Source organism: Acomys russatus, chromosome 4 (assembly GCF_903995435.1).
Source record: "Acomys russatus chromosome 4, mAcoRus1.1, whole genome shotgun sequence".
Taxonomy (NCBI): domain Eukaryota; kingdom Metazoa; phylum Chordata; class Mammalia; order Rodentia; family Muridae; genus Acomys; species Acomys russatus.
The window spans coordinates 81,243,890-81,264,230 of record NC_067140.1 but is presented as its reverse complement, the minus strand read 5'-3'; the positions used below and the strand labels follow the sequence as shown (position 1 = coordinate 81,264,230).

Genomic DNA, 20,341 nt, shown 5'->3' with positions numbered 1-20,341 from the left:
GTCTCCTATAAAAGTACCATCCCGTGAGGCTTGTGTCACACAGGCACTGTGCCACCCGTACCTGGCTTTGCGAATGTGCAGCTGAGGGTAGTGGTTATGCCTGTGACATATGTGCACTGCAAAGTCTTCATCGTAGGTCAGACACGGCATGTTCCCCACTTGGTCAAATACCGTTATCAGAGTTGAGCCTACATCACAGAAAGAGAGAAATGTGTCCTTGTTTAATCAAGGGACAACTTTAGGATTTCAGAACAAAATGTGGTCCCCACTCCACATTACTGGTCATAAGAAGAAAGTGCATGCACGACATGCTTCAAGTCTGTTGGCCGATCTTCTCCCCGTTCCCACAGGTGCTACTTGAAGCCTAAGTCCCCTGTCATCTGCTGGGGACCTTACCTAGGTTCACATGCATTGGCACTATGACGAATATGAAGTACAGTTCAGGAACTGCCTTGAACACAGTCCTGGGGAGGAAAGACGGGGGGGAGGGGACAAGGTTAATAACAAAGCACTCACTCTGCCTGTCTCTGAGAAAAGGAGGTGTCTGCAAAGTCACGTGGGCTCAGTTGCTCTGCCAAGGCCAGAGCATCTCCTAGGCTATTTCCTTCCCCTTTACTTTTCCTTCAATTGCAAAGAGCTCCTCTCCTGTCTGTCTGGTGGAGGTTGAAAGAAGAAAGGGCATGATGTCCAAGCAGCACACCAGATTTCTGCTGACATTAACCTTTGACCTGGCATCTGGACGATCTGGTGTGACATTACAAAGTGACTTGAAAGCTGAGCCACCCCCCCACCCCCCACCCCAAGGTCTGTACAGGCTGTCCATGGCCCTCCTCCTCTTCTTTCCACACACCCTATTATTCTGGATGCTTCTGCAGGCTGTCATGTCAATATGAACTTCTAAAAAGACCAAGGAAATCTTATTTTGAAAGCATGTAAGTTTGTGAGGCTTGACTTTTTCCTGACCATCCAATGCATTTCTTTAAATTACTGTACTACTTGTTGGCCTCAAATGATAGCAGTTTAAAATGGGGTTTCAATGGAGACCAAATAGAAAGAATTAGATTACTTTCTTTGAGAAATACAGCTGCTCTAAAAGAGGGTTAATATTGTGATAAACTATAAGCAAATTAAATACTCCAAAGAACTTCATGTCATTTGAAGAATATTTCATACGGCGCCTTTCCTGAACACCATCTATAAGGTGCCCTCCACTCACCGAATTATCTCTTTGAGGCAGCCAGTGGCGTACTCATCCACAGCCACAAAGAAGTGCATAAACAGTGTGTTCAGGGGCTGCAGGAGAAAAAGAGCGCAAGTGAAAGGCTGGACCCAGACAAAGCAGAGCTGGGCAGCAAGCACCAGTGGGTGACAGCTGACATCAACGTGGCAGGACACCCAGGTGGCAGGCTAGGCCAGCGTGTCACTTCATTCACTGCCTTCTGTTGGACTAGCACGGGGTTATTTAAGGAAACGAGGATTCTGCATCTGGAGTGCCCAGCCCTTGCTGCTGCCCTCGTGCATGAACTGTGGGCAGGGAAGAGCCTGCTGCGGAGTGAAATCGATTATGGACTCCACAGTCTTGCCTTTGGGGTATCTACGCCAAGTGAAAAGCAATCACCCTTTCCCTCGGGCTCCTGAGCCAGCAGCTGCTGCTCTGTTCATGGGACACCAGGGAAAGATTCTCTTATGAAACTGATGGACGGAGGCCAGATGCCGCATTAGGAATCCAAAGGCTTTTTTTGTTCAACATTCCCAGAGTCCATGTGAAATTATTATTCCCGGATCCAGAAAACCTGGGGAGTTAAGGACTCAGAGAAGCAAGAGTCTCACTCGGCCTTCAGCAACTGAGTCTTAAAAGAGATTCATTCCCTGTGTTCTGGGGATTAACTGGCCTACAGTACTCCGGCACAGCCGTCTCTCGGATGTAGCTGAGTGCTGAGAGAAGTCCCTGCATTGGCCGTGTTCCTCCATTTCTCAGTAAAGCTGCTCCCTGCTCGGTGTCAGTTTTGGATGTTGGCTGCAGGACCTCTGTGGACACCAGAATTGAAGGATGCGCAACTCCAGTCCCTGTGTCCAATGGTGTAGCGTCTGTGTACACCTGGCATGTGTCTCTAATGTGCATTACTTCCCATGTTTAACAGAGTGTAAGTGTGACCTGAGCGGATGTTCTATCGTGCTGTTTGGAGACAGCAACGAGAAGCTCTGCCTTTGTTTGACACATGTACAAGTTTACAAAATACTTTTCACTGTTACTCAGTTGGGCCCATGGGTGTGGGACCTGGTGATGGAGGGAGCTGACTGTAGTTTTCTAGGTATCCTGGGGTTACCAACTACATAGCCCTGTGCTGCCTCCACTTCTGTTGCAGGACATGTGACCCTGAAGCACTCACCAGGAACTGGCAGAGAAGAATGGTGAGCTTGACCTGTGGCCTTGAAAACTCCCTAAACAGCACAAACTCCAAAGTCCAGACAACAACACACAAAAGGGCTCTGAGCACTCTCTATGCATTAATGCCGTTACTCCCATAACCTTTCTGGACTGAACAGGGACGGCTTCAGAGTGCATGACTTCCTACTTACCTGAGGATTTACTCTTTAAACATCTTTAAGACAAAAAAACCATAACTTCAGTTGCAAATATTAATGAGAGAGAAAATACACTAAGGCTTACTTAAGGCTTAATCAGGGCTGCTCAGCAGAAAAATAATGTTACTTAGAAATGCAACCCAAAATGTAATTCCTCATTTTCTGGCAAGGATGTTGAAAAAGAGTGGAGTTGGGGCCAAGGAGATGGCTCCGTGGGTAAAAGCACTTGTATGCAAGCATGAAGATGTGAGTTCAAATCCCTAGACCCCACACAGAAAAGCCAGAGATGCAGTACACCTGTCTAGATTCCTGGCATTCCTACAGGAGCATGGGGGGAGGAGAAGGGCAAATTCCTGGGAGCTTGAGGCCCAGCTGACTTGGCAAGTGCAGCTGAAAAACAACAAAATTGAGAGCCTGGCACAAATAAGGAAGAGGCAAGGACTGACAGCTGAGGTTGGCCTGACCTCCACGGACATGCCACAGCATATATGCACCCACATTCACACATATGAATGTGCATATACATGCATATCATAGTCACACGCACACATATACACAAGAATAAGGATGAGTAAGCACGCTTATTTTAAATGTTTTACTTAACCTAATATTTTTAGTACATAATTAATGCAAAACATGAAAAGTATTATATTTGATTATTTATTTACTTTGAGACAAGGTCTTGTGACAGAGACCTGGTTGGCTAGTTACTCATTCTATGACACTAACTTAAACTCACAGCAATCCTCCTGCTTCAGCCTTTCAGCTATTGTGATTACAGGCATGCGGTGCCTGGATGATTTATATAAAAGGAACCATTCATAGCACACTTCATTTTTTTTCTACTAAGTACTTTAAATCTAGTGTATATTTTATATTTACAACACATCCCAGTCTGGACTAGCAAACTCCACATCCATAATGGCCTCCTGAAATCAAAGGCACTGTACTCTACCAGGGCACTTTAAATGTCATAGAATCTGACTAAGTCTGAAGCTCTGTTGCCATTTCTAGGGCAACTGCCTAGGTGACAGGGGCCTTCCTGGTATATCACACACACCAGTGGGATGCTGACACATGAATTCCTTACTTGCAGCTCTTGCTAACTTAAGAGCAGGAGGTGGGCCTTGGGGGCAGCTGGCTGATGGGGCTACCATACACCCACTGTACATCTGCCAGCCTCCTGGACCCCAGCATCCTATCACTTTGTTTTTAACTGTCACAATGCTTTCGGCGTGGGTGTTGGCTTTCTCGACCCAGAAACTGAAATGACACCATGTGGGCCCCGGCCCTCCATTCCACAGTTGGTCTGTCCTAACTAACATGCTTTGTGCTTCCTCACCGTGCAGGGGAGCTCGCTGTCAAGCTCCCGGAACACTGATATCCAGTCGTCTTGCTTGGCAACATTCCAGTTGGGATAGTCCAAGAAGATGGCGTTCGCCATGATCTCCTCCTTGTCATTGCAGAGGGTAACAGCAAGGTTAGCCTTTTCTCTGTGAAAACGGTGAAAAGGCATACATGAGGAGAGACAACTGAAACCGAGGTGAAGGCAGCCTGTCATCCTCCTCAGCCTCCTGCTGCTGCTGACAGCTGAAAATTTGGGGGTGTGTGTTCAGGGAATATAAAGTCATCAACCAAGCTATTGTTTAAACCTAGGTTTCCGCAGTAGTGTTTGTTGTGTTTATCACGGCAAGCATCTGAAAGCCTTCCTCCCTTTGCACACTGGGCAGAAGACCTGTCTAGTGCACATTTTCTCCCCTTCTCCAGGGTAGCAATACCTCTGTACTGACCTACACTCACAGCTACAGTGGCCAAGTGTCCTTTGCTTGAGACTGAGGTGACACTCAGGATATGAGATGTCATGCTAAAAGCCAGCAAAGTCCTGGGCAAACCGGGGTGGGCCAGTCTCCTGCTCACAGTGGCAAAGCTGCACTTAGTTCTGGCTTTATTGGCATTCTTAGGTAGTTGTGCTAAAGCCCCAGCACAGGTGCCAAGGCTGAGTCACAGAGAACCTGAGCACCTACAGCCACCAGGTTGCTTTCTATTGCTGTGCTAAGCACCAGAACCAAAAGAACTGGGGGAGAGAAGGGTTTATATTTCATCTTACACTTCCAGGTCACAGACCATCACTATGGGAAGTCAGGAGGAACTTACAGGCAAAACAACAGAGGAATGGTCCTTACTGGCACGCATCCATGCTTGAGGGTGCACACTTGAGTTCACCCCCCAATCCCCTCTCAGGATTGAACTTTGAACCTGGGGTTTCACCAATGCTAGGCAAGTACTCTCCCATCAAGCTACATCTCTAGCCCCTCAGCTGCCTCCTTCCTTTTATTTAAAGGTTGTTGTTGTTGTTATTATTATTATTATTATTATTTAGTAATAATATGTGGAATAGCATGTGGAACCCAGAAGCAGTGGATACCACCACCACCATCATCAGCAGCAGCAGCATCATCACATCATCATCACCATCATCACCATCATCATCATCTCATCTCATCATCATCTCATCATCATCATCACATCATCATCACATCATCATCATCATCATCATCATCACATCATCATCATATCATCATCATCTCATCATCATCATCATCTCATCATCATCATCATCATCACATCATCATCACATCATCATCGTCGTCATCATCATCATCACATCATCATCACATCATCATCATCATCACATCATCATCATCATCTCATCATCATCATCATCACCATCACATCATCATCATCATCATCATCTCATCATCACCATCACATCATCATCATCATCTCATCATCATCATCACATCATCATCATCATCATCATCACATCATCATCTCATCATCACATCATCATCATCATCACATCATCATCATCATCATCATCATCACCATCACATCATCATCATCATCATCATCTCATCATCATCATCATCATCTCATCATCATCATCATCATCACCATCATCATCACCATCATCACCATCATCATCACATCATCATCACCATCATCACCATCATCACCATCACCATCATCACCATCATCACCATCATCACCATCATCATCACCATCATCACCATCATCACCATCATCACCACATCATCATCATGATCACATCATCATCATCATCATCACCATCATCATTATATAATAATATGTAGAATAGCACGTGGAACCCAGAGGCAGTGGATACCCTGGAGACGGCCAGGAACTGAACTAGGATCTCTGTAAGAGCAACAAGTGCTCTTAAGTGATGAACAATCTCTCTTCAGCCCCAAGCTACCTTTCTCATCCCAGGCCCCACCTGTGTAGAAATAGCACCCCCAGTGTGGTGTGCCCTTCTCTATCAGTTAGAAATCAAGAAAATGCCCAAAGACATGCCCCCAGGCCAAGGTGATCGAGGCAGTCCCTCAGTTATCGGTCCTTCTTCCCAGATGTGTCTCCTTGACAACCAAGACCATCCATCACCTGATACAGCTGCAGAGATAGAGACCCAGAGGGGCCTTGTGTAGGCTACTGTTTCCTGGTGCTTTAATCGAGCGCAGTATGAGAGGTAGCGGCCTTCCAGCTGTAGCTGTGGCTGGCTGTCCCAGGGGACAACCTCAACCATGCTGCCTGCCTGCCAGCCTTGTGGCCACCAAGACAGCAAAAGTTATGACTCAAGTCAGGAGATAGCTTATCACATAAAGAACATATGCATATAAATTTAAAGGCAATTTTCACTTGCTTAGCTGAATGAAATTATTATCTTTAAAAACTCCTTCAAAGTCAGATGATGTCAGGAGTTAGTGTATTCCACAGATAGCCAATGACTGTCAACATTTTCCTTCCCCTGCCTTGACTCTCTTTCTCAAAGGGAATAAATTCTCATTGTTTACCCTAGGTTGACCTCAAACTCCCCATCCTCTTGCCTTAGCATACCTGGCTGAGACTTCTCTGTGTTGAGGGTAGTTTTACATTAGAATACATTGTGTGTGTGTGTGTGTGTGTGTGTGTGTGTTTAATGTAAATGCAAGAGCCAGTGCAGTGGCAGACACCTGTAATCCCTGTCCTCAGGGGAGTAGAGGCAGGTGGATCGCTGTGCGTTCAAGGCCAGCCTAGTCTACAAAGTGCGTCCGTGACAGCTAAGGCTACACAGAGAAACTCTGTCTCAGATCCTGTCTCTAAAAGCCAATAGAGAGATAGGTAGATAGATATACAGGGGCTGGAGAGACAGTTCAGCACTTAAGAACACCTGTTCTCTTGCAGAGGACCCAGGATCAGTTTTCAGCCCACATGGTGGTATACAACCACCCCTCACTCCAGTTCCAGAGAATCCAGGGCCCCTTCTGACACCCAAGGGACCAAACATGCATGTGGTGCACATATATACATGCAAGAAAAACACACATAAAATAAATAAATTGTAAAAAAAAAAAAAAAGAAGAAGAAAAAGAAAATAAACTGAAGTGCAAAGTCCATACTGTATGTAGCCCTATTTTTCCCACTTGATCTTAAATCATTTGATTAAAACAGTTCATCAAACAGTATTATTTCATACACACACACACATGCACATCATATGCTTTAGCTTTATAATTTTCTCTACATCAATTCACATTGGGCTTAAATAAGAATACTTTAGCAGGAAATTTACATCACAAATGTGAAACCAGTGTCCTCTGTTATCAAGAGGAAGTAGCTATAAAAACAAAGACAAAGTATTTAAAACTAAAACTGCATACATGTGTATGAGGCAAGGATCTCCTTGGATTCCATTATATTTATGGGCATCTTTAAGAAATCCTGTCCTGGGGTGTCAATCTCAGCACCCACAGCTTCTGTCCCTCCTCTTGGGAAAGTACAAATAGTAACACAGATCTTCCCTCTTAGCCCTGGGGAAATGAACCAAGTGGTCCAAAAGCCCTACTTAAGGCAAGTCTAATGAAAGAAAGGTCCTGTGATCTCTAGAATACAGCATCCACACACGGGATCCACAGACAAGAAAATGCAGGACCAAACTTCTCAATTAAGAGTTTGCCCCTTGCCCCCTGCCTACCCTCCCTCCATCCGTCCCCCTCTCTGCACTTTTCTGCCCTAGGCCACACTGTCTCTAGTTCATGTGAGAAACTCCCTCCACACAAACATCGCACATCAGACATAGTGGGAAGGGAGAGGTGGGCCAGCTCTGAGGACAGGGAGCTGCTGTCACCCTGGGGAAGCAAGGGACAATGTGTTCCTGGAATCTCAATTTTAGCTTGAAATGCATTTATCCATGGGAACCTTAGGGTGGTGGTTGGGTTCTATAGCACAATTAGCATGGTTCCATATTGCACAGACATTATGGATTAAATAAGCTTTTGTAGGTTGGCCTGGGAAGCCAGCCAGGAACAACTTTGTTTCAATGGGGAAAAATGCACTATAATTTCTAAATAGCTGCCATAATAAAAACTGACTTCTGAGCAGTGTCCTTTTGTGTACATAATTTCCATTTATTATTGCCCCTTAGCCATTGCGCCCTTCCAGGGGCAGATAAAAACCATTCTGCAATGTGAGTGGGGTAGAGAAGAAAATGGCAGAAAGAGAAGGCATGCTTTTGAAAGATGGATTTTTTTAAGCTATTCTTTGTAAAAATCCAAATACAAGTTATAGGGACCTTGGAGGCCTGTAAGTATCTAAGATAGATGTCTCTGTGTATACGTGACAGATGCATATACTGTGTGTACGTCAAACAGATTTCATTAAACTCAAAGATACTGCCCAGCAATGGAAACCAGAGCTCTTTTCTTTGAAGTAACAAATGTCTCATTTGTTCCACTGGTTTGAGGCAGGCGAAACTCATTTCCAGAGCACTTGGTGGGAACCTTAGTGAGGTGGCATTCTTTCTGCTTTGTTTAAGTGAGTGAGTGAGAGACCTCAGTGTTCCCTTGAATTCGTCACACACAAATGGGAGGAGAGAACGGGGCTCTGGCCAGGTGGCCACTGGGTGATGTCTGCGTCCCTGCCTCTGGTCACCCGCCCTGTCCGTCCAACTTGTTTGTTATCCCAACCAGTTTGTAAGTGAAATCAGCTTTACTCACTTCTCCATCTCTGTGAACGAGCAAGCAAGCAAGCAAGCAAGCAAGAAAGCAAACAAACCCTTAATAGATGAGAAAGGAAACAACTTTTAGAAATGTCTCGAAAAAGAATCAGTGATTAAGTCTTGAGCCAGCCTGGCAAAGGGCCAGGGTTAGCCTGCAGAATGGTGACAGGGCTAGGTTAGGGAGATAGGGGTTAGCCTGCAGAATGTGGACAGGGTTAGGTTAGACAGCCAGGGGTTAGCCTGCAGAATGCTGACAGGGCTAGGTTAGGGAGCCAGGGGTTAGCCTGCAGAATGCTGACAGGGTTAGGTTAGACAGCCAGGGGTTAGCCTGCAGAATGATGACAGGGTTAGGTTAGAGAGCCAGGGGTTAGCCTGCAGATTGCTGACAGGGCTAGGTGAGGGAACCAGGGGATAGCCTACAGTATGGCTGACAGGGATGGGATAGGGAACCATGGGTTAGCCTGCAGAATGCTGACAGGGTTAGGTTAGGGAGCCAGGGGTTAGCCTGCAGAATGCTGACAGGGTTAGGTTAGACAGCCAGGGGTTAGCCTGCAGAATGCTGACAGTGCTAGGTTAGGGAGCCAATGGTTAGCCTACAGTAAGGCTGACAGGGATGGGATAGGGAACCAGGGGTTAGCCTGCAGAATGCTGACAGGGTTAGGATAGGGAGCCAGGTGTTAGCCTGCAGTATAGCTAACAGGGATGGGTTAGAGAGCCAGGGGTTAGCCTGAAGAATGCTGACAGGGTTAGGTTAGGGAGCCAGGGGTTAGCCTGAAGAATGCTGACAGGGTTAGGTTAGAAAGCCAGCGGTTAGCCTCCAGAATGCTGACAGGGATGGGTTAGGGAGCCAGGGGTTACCCTGAAGAATGCTGACAGGGATGGGTTAGGGAGCCTGGGGTCAGCCTGCAGAATGCTGACAGGGTTAGGTTAGGGAGGCAGGGGTTAGCCTGCAGAATGGTGACAAGAATGGGTTAGGGAACCAGGGGTTAACCTGCAGAATGCTGACAGGAATAGGTTAGGGAGCCAGGGATAGCCTGCAGTATGGCTAACAGAGATAGGTTAGGGACCAGGGGTTAGCCTGCAGTATGGCTGACAGAGATAGGTTAGGGAGCCAGGTGTTAGCCTGGAGAATGCTGACAGGGATGTGTTAGGAAGCCTGCGGTTAGCCTGCAGAAGGCTGACAGGGATGGGTTAGAGAGCCAGGAGTTAGCCTGCAGGATGCATGACAGGGCTAGGTTAGGGCGCAAGGGGTTAGCCTACATTATGCTGACAGGGCTAGGGTAGGAAGCCAGGGGTTAGCCTGCAGAATGCTGACAGGGTTAGGTTAGGGAGGCAGGGGTTAGCCTGCAGAATGCTGACAGGGGTAAGTTAGGGAGCCAGGGGTTAGCCTGCAGAATGGTGACAAGAATGGGTTAGGGAACCAGGGGTTAACCTGCAGAATGCTGACAGGAATAGGTTAGGGAGCCAGGGATAGCCTGCAGTATGGCTAACAGAGATAGGTTAGGGACCAGGGGTTAGCCTGCAGTATGGCTGACAGAGATAGGTTAGGGAGCCAGGTGTTAGCCTGGAGAATGCTGACAGGGTTAGGATAGGGAGCCAGGTGTTAGCCTGCAGTATAGCTGACAGGGATGGGTTAGAGAGCCAGGAGTTAGCCTGCAGGATGCATGACAGGGCTAGGTTAGGGCGCGAGGGGTTAGCCTACATTATGCTGACAGGGCTAGGGTAGGAAGCCAGGGGTTAGCCTGCAGAATGCTGACAGGGATAGGTTAGGGAGCCAAGGGTTAGCCTGGAGAATGCTGACAGGGATAGGTTAGGGAGCCAAGGGTTAGCCTACAGAATGCTGACAGGGTTATTTTAGGGAACCAGGAGTTAGCCTGCAGAATGCTGACAGGGTTAGGTTGGGGAGTCAAGGTTTAGTTTGCAGAATGCAGACAGGGATGGGTTAGGGAACCAGGTGTTAGCCTGCAGAATGGCTGACAGGGATGGGTTAAGGAGCCAGGGGTTCTCCTGCAGAATGCTGACATGGCTAGGTTAGGGAGCCAAGGGTTTCCCTGCAGAATGTTGACAGGGCTAGGTTACAGAGCCAGGGGTCAGCCTGCAGAATGCTGACAGGGATAGGTTATGGAGCCAGAGATTAGCCTGCAGAACGCTGACAGGGATGGGTTAGGGAGCCAGGTGTTAGCCTGCAGAATGCTGACAGGGAAGGGTTAGGGAGCCAGGGCTTAACCTGAGGAATGACTGACAGGGCTAGGTTAGGGAGCCAGGAGTTAGTCTGGAGTATGGCTGACAGCGATAGTTTAGGGAGCCAGGGGTTAGCCTGCAGAATGCTGACAGTGCTAGGTTAGGGAGCCAATGGTTAGCCTACAGTAAGGCTGACAGGGATGGGATAGGGAACCAGGGGTTAGCCGTCAGAATGCTGACAGGCTTAGGTTAGGGAGCCAGGGATTAGCCTGCAGAATGCTGACAGGGTTAGGTTAGAGAACCAGGTGTTAGCCTGCAGAATGCTGAAAGGGCTAGGTTAGGGAGCCAGGGGTTAGCCTACAGTATGGCTAACAGGGATGGGATAGGGAACCAGGGGTTAGCCTGCAGAATGCTGACAGGGTTAGGATAGGGAGCCAGGTGTTAGCCTGCAGTATAGCTGACAGGGATGGGTTAGAGAGCCAGGGGTTAGCCTGAAGAATGCTGACAGGGTTAGGTTAGAAAGCCAGCGGTTAGCCTCCAGAATGCTGACAGGGATGGGTTAGGGAGCCAGGGGTTACGCTGCAGAATGTTGATAGGGTTAGGTTAGGAAGCCAGGGGTTACCCTGAAGAATGCTGACAGGGATGGGTTAGGGAGCCTGGGGTCAGCCTGCAGAATGCTGACAGGGTTAGGTTAGGGAGGCAGGGGTTAGCACGCAGAATGCTGAGAGGTTAGGTTAGGGAGCCAGGGGTTAGCCTGCAGAATGCTGACAGGGTTAGGTTAGGGAGCCAGGGGTTAGCCTGCAGAATGCTGACAGGGATAGGTTAGGGAGCTAGTGGTTAGCCAGCAGAATGCTGACAGGGATGGGTTAGGGAGCCAGGGGTTAGCCTGCAGAATGCTGAAAGGGTTATGTTAGGAAGCCAGGGGTTAGCCTGCAGAATGCTGACAGGGTTAGGTTGGGGAGTCAAGGTTTAGTCTGTAGAATGCTGACAGGGATGGGTTAGGGAGCCAGGTGTTAGCCTGCAGAATGGCTGACAGGGATGGGTTAGGGAGCCAGGGGTTAGCCTGCAGAGTGCTGACATGGCTAGGTTAGGGAGCCAAGGGTTTGCCTGCAGAATGTTGACAGGGCTAGGTTAGGGAGCCAGGGGTTAGTCTGCAGAATGCTGACAGGGATAGGTTAGGGAGCTAGTGGTTAGCCAGCAGAATGCTGAAAGGGATAGTTTAGGGAGCCAGAGATTAGCCTGCAGAATGCTGACAGGGATGGGTTAGGGAGCCAGCTGTTAGCCTGCAGAATGGCTGACAGGGATGGGTTAGGGAGCCAGGGGTTAGTCTATAGAATGCTGACATGGTTAGGTTATGAAGACAGAGGTTAGCCTGCAGAATGCTGACAGGGATGCGTTAGGCAGCCAGAAGTTAGCCTGCAGTATGGCTGAAGAGATAGGTTAGGGATCCAGGGGTTAGCCTGCAGTATGGCTGTCAGGGTTAGGTTAGGGAGCCAGGGGTTAGCCTGCAGAATGCTGACAGGGTTAGGTTAGGGAGCCAGGGCTTAGCCTGCAGAAAGCTGGCAGGGCTAAGTTAGGGAGCCAGGGGTTAGCCTGCAGAATGTTGACAGGTCTAAGTTATTGAGCCAGGGGTTAGCCTGCAGAATGGACCAGGAAGGGGTTAGGGAGCCAGGGGTTAGCCTGCACAATGTTGACAGGGATGGGTTAGGCAGCCAGGGGTTATCCTGCAGAATACTGACAGGGATGGGTTAGGGAGCCAGGGGTAGCCTCCAGTATGGCTGACAGAGATAGGTTAGGAAGCCAGGGATTAGCCTGCAGAATGCTGACAGGGATGGGTTAGGAAGCCAGTGGTTAGCCTGCAGAAGGCTGACAGGGATGGGTTATGGAGCCAGGGGTTAGCCTGCAGTATGCGTGACAGGGATGGGTTATGGAGCCAGGGGTTAGCCTGCAGTATGCATGACAGGGCTAGGTCAGGGAGCTAGTGGTTAGCCTGCAGAATGCTGACAGGGCTAGGGTAGGTAGCCAGGAGTTAGCCTGTAGAATGTTGACAGGGCTAAGTTAGGGAGCCAGGGGTTAGCCTGCAGAATGCTGACAGGGATGGGTTAGGGATCCTGGGGTCAGCCTGCAGAATGCTGACAGGGTTAAGTTAGGGATTCAGGGGTTAGCCTGCAGAATGCTGACAGGGATGGGTTAGGGAGCCAGGGCTTACCCTGCGGAATGACTGACAGGGATAGTTTAGGGAGCCAGGGGTTATCCTGCAGTATGGCTGACAGGGATAGGTTAGGGAGCCAGGGCTTAGCCTGCAGTATGGCTGATAGGGACAGGTTAGGGAACCAGGGGTTAGCCTGCAGAATGCTGACAGGGATAGCTTAGGGAGCCAAGGGTTAGCCTGCAGAATGCTGACGGGGTTATTTTAGGGAGCCAGGAGTTAGCCCGCAGAATGCTGATAGGGTTAGGTTGGGGAGCCAAGGTTTAGTCTGCAGAATGCTGACAGTGATGCGTTAGGGAGCCAGGTGTTAGCCTGCAGAATGGCTGACAGGGATGGGTTAGGGAGCCAGGGGTTAGCCTGCAGAATGCTGACAGGGTTAGGATGGGAGCCAGGGGTTAGCCTGCAGTATGGCTGATAGGGATAGGTTAGGGAACCAGGGGTTAGCCTACAGTATGCTGACAGGGATGGGTTAGGGTAACCAGGGGTTAGCCTGCAGAATGCTGACAGGGATAGGTTAGGGTAACCAGGAGTTAGCCTACAGTATGGCTGACAGGGATGGGTTAGGGTAACCAGGGGTTAGCCTGCAGAATGCTGACAGGGATAGGTTAGGGTAACCAGGGGTTAGCCTGCAGAATGGTGACAAGAATGGGTTAGGGTAACCAGGGGTTAGCCTGCAGAATGCTGACAGGGATAGGTTAGGGTAACCAGGGGTTAGACTGCAGAATGCTGACAGGGATAGGTTAGGGAGCCAGGGGTTAGCCTGCAGAGTGCTGACATGGCTAGGTTAGGGAGCCAAGGGTTTGCCTGCAGGATGTTGACAGGGCTAGGATAGGGAGCCAGTGGTTAGCCTGCAGAATGCTGACAGGGATAGGTTAGGGAGCCCGAGATTAGCCTGCAGAATGCTGACAGGGATGGGTTAGAGAGCTGGGTGTTAGCCTACAGAATGGCTGACAGGGATGGGTTAGGGAGCCAGGGGTTAGTCTGCAGAATGCTGACAGGATAGGTTAGGGAGCCAGGGGTTAGCCTGCAGTATGGCTGACAGAGACAGGTTAGGGAACCAGGGGTTAGCCTGCAGTATGGCTGACAGGCTTAGGTTAGGGAGCCAGGGCTTAGCCTGCAGAAAGCTGACAGGGCTAAGTTAGGGAGCCAGGGGTTATCCTGCAGAATGCTGACAGGTGTAAGTTAGTGAGCCAGGGGTTAGCCTGCAGAATGGACCAGGAATGGGTTAGGGAGTCAGGGGTTAGCCTGCACAATGCTGACAGGGATGGGTTAGGGAGCCAGTGGTTAGCCTGAAGAAGGCTGACAGGGATGGGTTATGGAGCCAGGGGTTAGCCTGCAGTATGCATGACAGGGCTAGGTTAGGGAGCCAGTGGTTAGCCTGCAGAATGCTGACAGGGCTAGGGTAGGTAGCCAGGAGTTAGCCTGCAGAATGCTGACAGGGTTAGGTTAGGGAGCCAGGGGTTAGCCTGCAGAATGCTGACAAGGATGGGTTAGGGAGCCTGGGGTTAGCCTCCAGAATGCTGACAGGAGTAGGTTAGGGAGCCAGGGGTTTGCCTGCGGAATGTTGACAGGGCTAGGCTAGGGAGCCAGGGGTTAGCCTGCAGAATACTGACAGTGATAGGTTAGGGAGCCAGTGGTTAGCCTGCAGAATGCTGACAGGGATGGGTTAGGGAGCCAGGTGTTAGCCTGCAGAATGGCTGACAGGGATGGGTTAGGGAGCCTGGGGTTAGCCTGCAGAATGCTGACCGGGTTAGGTTAGGGAGCCAGGGGCAGCCTGCAGTATGGCGGATAGGGATAGGTTAGGGAACCAGGGGTTAGCCTACAGTATGGCTGACAGGGATGGGTTAGGGTAACCATGGGTTAGTCTGCAGAATGCTGACAGGGATAGGTTAGGGTAACCAGGGGTTAGCCTGCAGAATGCTGACAGGGTTATTTTAGAGAGCCAGGGGTTAGCCTGCAGAATGCTGACAGGGTTAGGTTGGGAAGCCAGGGTTTAGTCTGTAGAATGCTGACAGGGATGGGTTAGGGAGCCTGGTGTTAGCCTACAGAATGGCTGACAGGGATGGGTTAGGGAGCCAGGGGTTAGTCTGCAGAATGCTGACAGGGTTAGGTTAGGCATCCACGGGTTAGCCTGCAGAATGCTGACAGGGATGAGTTAGGGTGCCAGGGGTTAGCCTGCAGAATGCTGACAGGGATTTGTTAGGGAGCCAGGGGTTAGCTTGCAGAATGCTGACAGGGCTGGGTTAGGGAGCCAGGGGTTAGTCTGCAGAATGGTTGACAGGGTTAGCTTAGGGAGCTAGGGGTTAGCCTGCAGAATGCTGACATGGATGGGTTAGGGAGCCAGGGGTTATCCTGCAGTATGGCTGACAGTGATGGGTTAGGGAGCAGATGTTCTTTACGCTACAGGAAATGAAAACATACACTTATGTTCCCTCCTGACAGTATGCTGGCTTCCAAGACTGGTCACTACCTTTATAAGAATCACATATTAACACAATTGTTGTTACAGTATCTTGTCTCAGAGTCCCTAATGCTCGGGTCATAGGCACGGTGCCACTTTGACTAACTTAGAGAACTGCGTTGTCACTACACCTTTTCCACATGGCATGGCTGTACTTCCATGTCCACCAACTGAATAAGTAAAAAATTATCTCCAAAATTGCTCCAAGACCCAGCTTGCCTTCAAGACTAACTGCTGAATGCCAAGCCTTCAGGCAATTAGTGCATGACTTGATTTGAGACAGTAGGTTTGTGCAAGCTTTTTGAGGAAGAGGATCTATAGATGAGCCAGACACAGTCCAGTTCTGATATCCCATGACTGAACCTGCCTAAGAAAGAGGCACTGCATTCTCTGCCTAGTTGCTCCCACCAGCTGGAGCGACTGCAGTTGTAGGAGTGAGGCAGAATGAAGATGCCCTAGATTGGGATGGGGGCTGATGGGGGTGGATAGGGGCCGATGGGGGCCGATGGGGGTGGATAGGGGCGGATAGGGGCTGATGGGGGCGGATAGGGGCTGATGGGGGCGGATAGGGGCAGATAGGGGCTGATGGGGACGGATAGGGGTTGATGGGGGCGGATAGGGGCAGGTGGGGGCGGATAGGGGCTGATGGGGGCGGATAGAGGCTGATGGTGGCGGATAGGGGCTGATGGGGGCTGATGGGGTGGATAGGGGCTGATGGGGGCGGATGGGTTGGATAGGGGCGTATAGGGGTGGATGGGGGCAGATGGGGGTGGATGGGGGCAGATGAGGAGGATGGGGGCAGATGGAGGCGGATGGGGGTGATGGGGGGATGGGAGGGATGGAGTTGGAGTGACTGAGGTGGAAGGAAGATGAAGGCAGACAAAGGCTACACTAAGTATAAAGTATCTGCTGGGGAGCCAATGGGCCATATTCCCCAGGAAGACAGAGAAATGAATGTGGTTTCAGGTCTTTCATCAATGTCATCAATTTGTGCCACACAGGAGGCACAAACTCATCTCAAACTGATCTGGGAAGTTGCCATGTGCATCTATTGTGTTATCTGTGCTGGTTTAAAAAAAGTCAGAGCACTTTTTGAAACAGTGCAGTCTTTCTCCAAAGCCCTTTCTGGCTTTGTCTTCATGTAAACATGGTTGTCTCTCCCCACCTTGAGATATCGTCTCTCTACAGAGTCTTGGCTGTCCTTGAACTCACCATGTAGACCAGGCCAACCTCAAACTCAGAGACCCTCCTGCCTCTGTCTCCCAAGTGCTGGGATTAAAAGTGTGTGACCCAGCATACATGGGTCTCTTTATAGGATTTAAATAGTCCAATCAGGGTCTGCCAATATCTTGACCATCCTATACCAACCCAAGAGCTCTACTTAGGAATCTTTATTTGGAATCATCTCTTTACCATGTTTCCTGGGCCTCTTGCTTTGCACGTGAATTTAGATTTGTGTTACCAAGTTCAACAGACAACCCTGGGAGAGACTGGGGAGACAGTTGGTTCTGCCCATTTATGAATTTAAATCTTCACATCTAAAAGGTGGTACACATCTTGATTTATGTAATTTTTCCTTAAAATATCTTTCAGAAATTGGCAGCACCCCATGCACACTGGGGTGGTGTGTCAGTTTAGACTAGGTGCTTTACATCCTTCGGCAGCAGTGTAACTGCCTAACACTCCCCAGCCAGCCAGGCTGCTCCTGTTTATGAACATGCCCTTAGCTTTAATTTAGTGGCTAAGCAGCTGTCAACTTTAAACTTTGATGTTAAGTCTAATGATTATTTTTACATATTCCTTCTGATTCTCAACATAATGAGTAAATCACTCCAGGCTCAAGGAACATCATGGAAGAAGGGGTGGAAAAATATGAGGGCTGGGAAGATGGCTTCACAGTTAAGACCACTCATTGCTCTTACAGAGAACCCACGGTCAATTCCCATCACCCACATGGCAGCTCGCAACCATCAGTGATCTCAGTTCCAGGCAAAATACTCATACATAAAAAATAATGTAAAGAAGATAGGAAGACGTTCTCTGGAATACTGTGCTTTGGGAAGGACAAGGTCTCTCAACTCATGAACTCACAGCAGCTACGATTAACTATAGAAGGCGGAGGAGACAGGACAAGCCAGCATCCCAGCTACGATTAACTATGGAAGGCCGAGGAGACAGGACAAGCCAGCATCCCAGCTATGATTAACTATGGAAGGCCGAGGAGACAGGACAAGCCAGCATCCCAGGTAGGATTAACTATGGAAGGCCGAGGAGACAGGACAAGCCAGCATCCCAGGTAGGATTAACTATGGAAGGCCGAGGAGACAGGACAAGCCAGCATCCCAGGTAGGATTAACTATGGAAGGCCGAGGAGACAGGACAAGCCAGCATCTCCGCAGGCAACAATAACTAGACTCACCTGTTGGTTCAATTTTCTTAACAAATATATTTTATTATGAACTTATTAACCAAGCGTACATCACTTATAACACGACTAACCGAAACAATAGGAGAAGAGGATTAAGGAATAAAATAACAAAATCGTAAGGATATCAGCTCCGAGCAACGATACTCCTGGCATAATCAGCAGGACTTTTTTTCTGCTGGAACCTGGAGCAACCAGAACCCAGAACCTCAGCAGGAGCCCCGAAGCCTTCCCTCGAGTGGTTCTCTCCAGGAGCATCTCAAAGTGGAGCGACGAACAGCCAAAGCTATCCCAAGTCTCCAAAGGCCCCGCCTCTTGTTTCTGACTCACATTTATACCTCCTCTCAGAATCTGTTTAAGGATGTTTTTCAGCTGGTTAGCAACCAATCTCCCGCACACGGTAGTTCAACTTCTAAGGGGATAAACATCACCTGCTCTCTCACAGGTCTTTTTCTCATCCCCCACTTGTAATCTAAACAAAAAACATGTTTCTCTCTCCTTCACTCAGTGGATTGGAAATGGAGGGGGGACATGAATGTGAGAAGGGATGTCCTAGGGGAGTTGGGTAGGCAGATCAAGACATATTGTATACATACCCAAAATTATCAAGGAATAAATACTGAAACAAAGCAAAGAATACATCATTTGCCAGTAAGTAATCTATTTGTTATTTTTCAACCATTAACATGTACCGTTTTATTTTACTTTTAAGAAAGGGTCTTGCTATGTAACTTAGGCTGGCCTTTAACTATTTTTTTTTTAAAGATTTATTTATTTATTATGTATGTATACAGTGTTCAGCCCGTATATGTGCCTGCACACCAGAAGAGGGCATCAGATCTCATTATAGATGGTTGTTAACCATCATGTGGTTTCTGGGAATTGAACTCAGGACCTCTGGAAGAGCAGACAGTGCTCTTAAGCACTGAGCCATCTCTCCAGCCCTAGAAGAACATCTTAGCAGTGGTGGTGAAGACCAAACTGGGCTAGGCTACTTATGTAAGCCTGACCTTCAGCAGGCCCCACTCTCATCCATAAGATGGAAATAAGAGCAGGCACCTGAGAGAAGAGCCAATGACATAGCCCTGTAGGGCACAGAGCCTGATTGTCAGCTGAGTCTCAAAAGCTGGTCAAGTTAATAATGTGCCCGAGTTGACTGGACTAGCAAGTGGGGCAGCTGAGGTTTCAACTCAAGTTTGCTTGACTCTGAAGCCCATGAGAAGTTCTCACTTTACACACTGTTAGAGGACAGGAGTTTGGTTGTCCCCTAGATTTCTTGGTAGGCATTTGTCACTATCCAGTGAACTGCCCGCTCAGAGTCCCATGGGAGTGAGAGAGTGGGATCTCCTTTTCGGTACATGAGAAGGGTTTTAAATGGGTTACTGTGGCTGTTTTCTGGCTGGGAACTGAGCCCAGGGCCTTTCACGTGCTGAGCAAAAGCTGTACCTAAGCTACATCCCCAGCTCCGTAGTAAAGCTGAAAAGCACTCTGGGCCTTCATGTAGCTACATACTCACAGGAGATAGATGATGCTGAGCCTCCCAAACAGCCTCTGGGTAGACTTTCTAATGAGGCTTTTGATACAGAGGATATCCTGGGATTCTGTTCTTCGGCAGTGAACCACCTCTGTCTTCCCTCTGGGAGAAGTGAGTACGGACATTTTTTCTTCCTGTCTGAGAGAGGGGGGAGTAGGTCTGTTATTAATCGGAGATGACAAGCTAGTTCAGTTACAATACACACAGCACTGGACAGTTAATTCCACACCGTCAGAGTAAAGGCATGCAGAGTACTCAGGGGTACTCACGGGGCATGTTTTCTCAGGTGGTTGGTTGCAACAACTGTCACTGTAAACCTGCTCAAATGCTGTTCTCCTAGAAAATGAACTCAGAACTGGCCTGTCTAGAACTTTCTACAATGACAGTAAAACTGCTTTAGATATTTAAAGGGATGGTTGACTGACTTCAGCCACCATGGTGGCACAGTCGTGTTACAAGGACAACATGGACAGATGTGCCCACATTCCAGAGAGTTTGCCTTTCTGGAACCTGGGATCCTGAACGATAGCAGTCTTGAGGGGTTCTATGAGACAGGAAAAAAAAAATCCAAGTTTGTAGTTAGAAAGGAAGTACATGCCTACTTAAACAGTCTCCTGAGGGGTCACCATGCCCATTATAATGCTTTGGAAATGTCTCCCCAAAAGCTCATGAATCAGGGTTCAGCCACCGACTCGCATCACACCTGAGACACGGTGGACCATTAGATCACTGAAGGAAGAACGCTGGTCCCCTGCTTTCATTCTTGTTGCTTTCTGGCCACCATGAGATGAAAAGACTTCCTCTATCTTAAGCTGCCACCATGACATAGCATTCTGTCGGAGGATGGCACATCCACAGCAACAGGCCCTCGCCACCGGGCAACGCTGCTG

General features: G+C 48.8%; 1 protein-coding gene across 1 annotated transcript in view; it reads right to left on the bottom strand.

Annotated features, from left to right (window-relative positions):
- The window catches only part of Cfap61 (cilia and flagella associated protein 61), a 272,515-nt gene extending 252,652 nt beyond the window's left edge, over positions 1–19,863 (bottom strand). Inside the window, exons 1-5 of the mRNA XM_051144932.1 lie at positions 19,434–19,863; positions 3,929–4,079; positions 1,217–1,293; positions 397–464; positions 62–188 (exon numbers count right to left, since the gene is read on the bottom strand). Of these exons, the coding sequence (XP_051000889.1) occupies positions 62–188; positions 397–464; positions 1,217–1,293; positions 3,929–4,079; positions 19,434–19,576 (566 nt within the window). The 5' untranslated portion in view covers positions 19,577–19,863. The remainder of the gene's footprint in view (positions 1–61; positions 189–396; positions 465–1,216; positions 1,294–3,928; positions 4,080–19,433) is intronic.
- Positions 19,864–20,341: the final 478 nt, after the last annotated feature.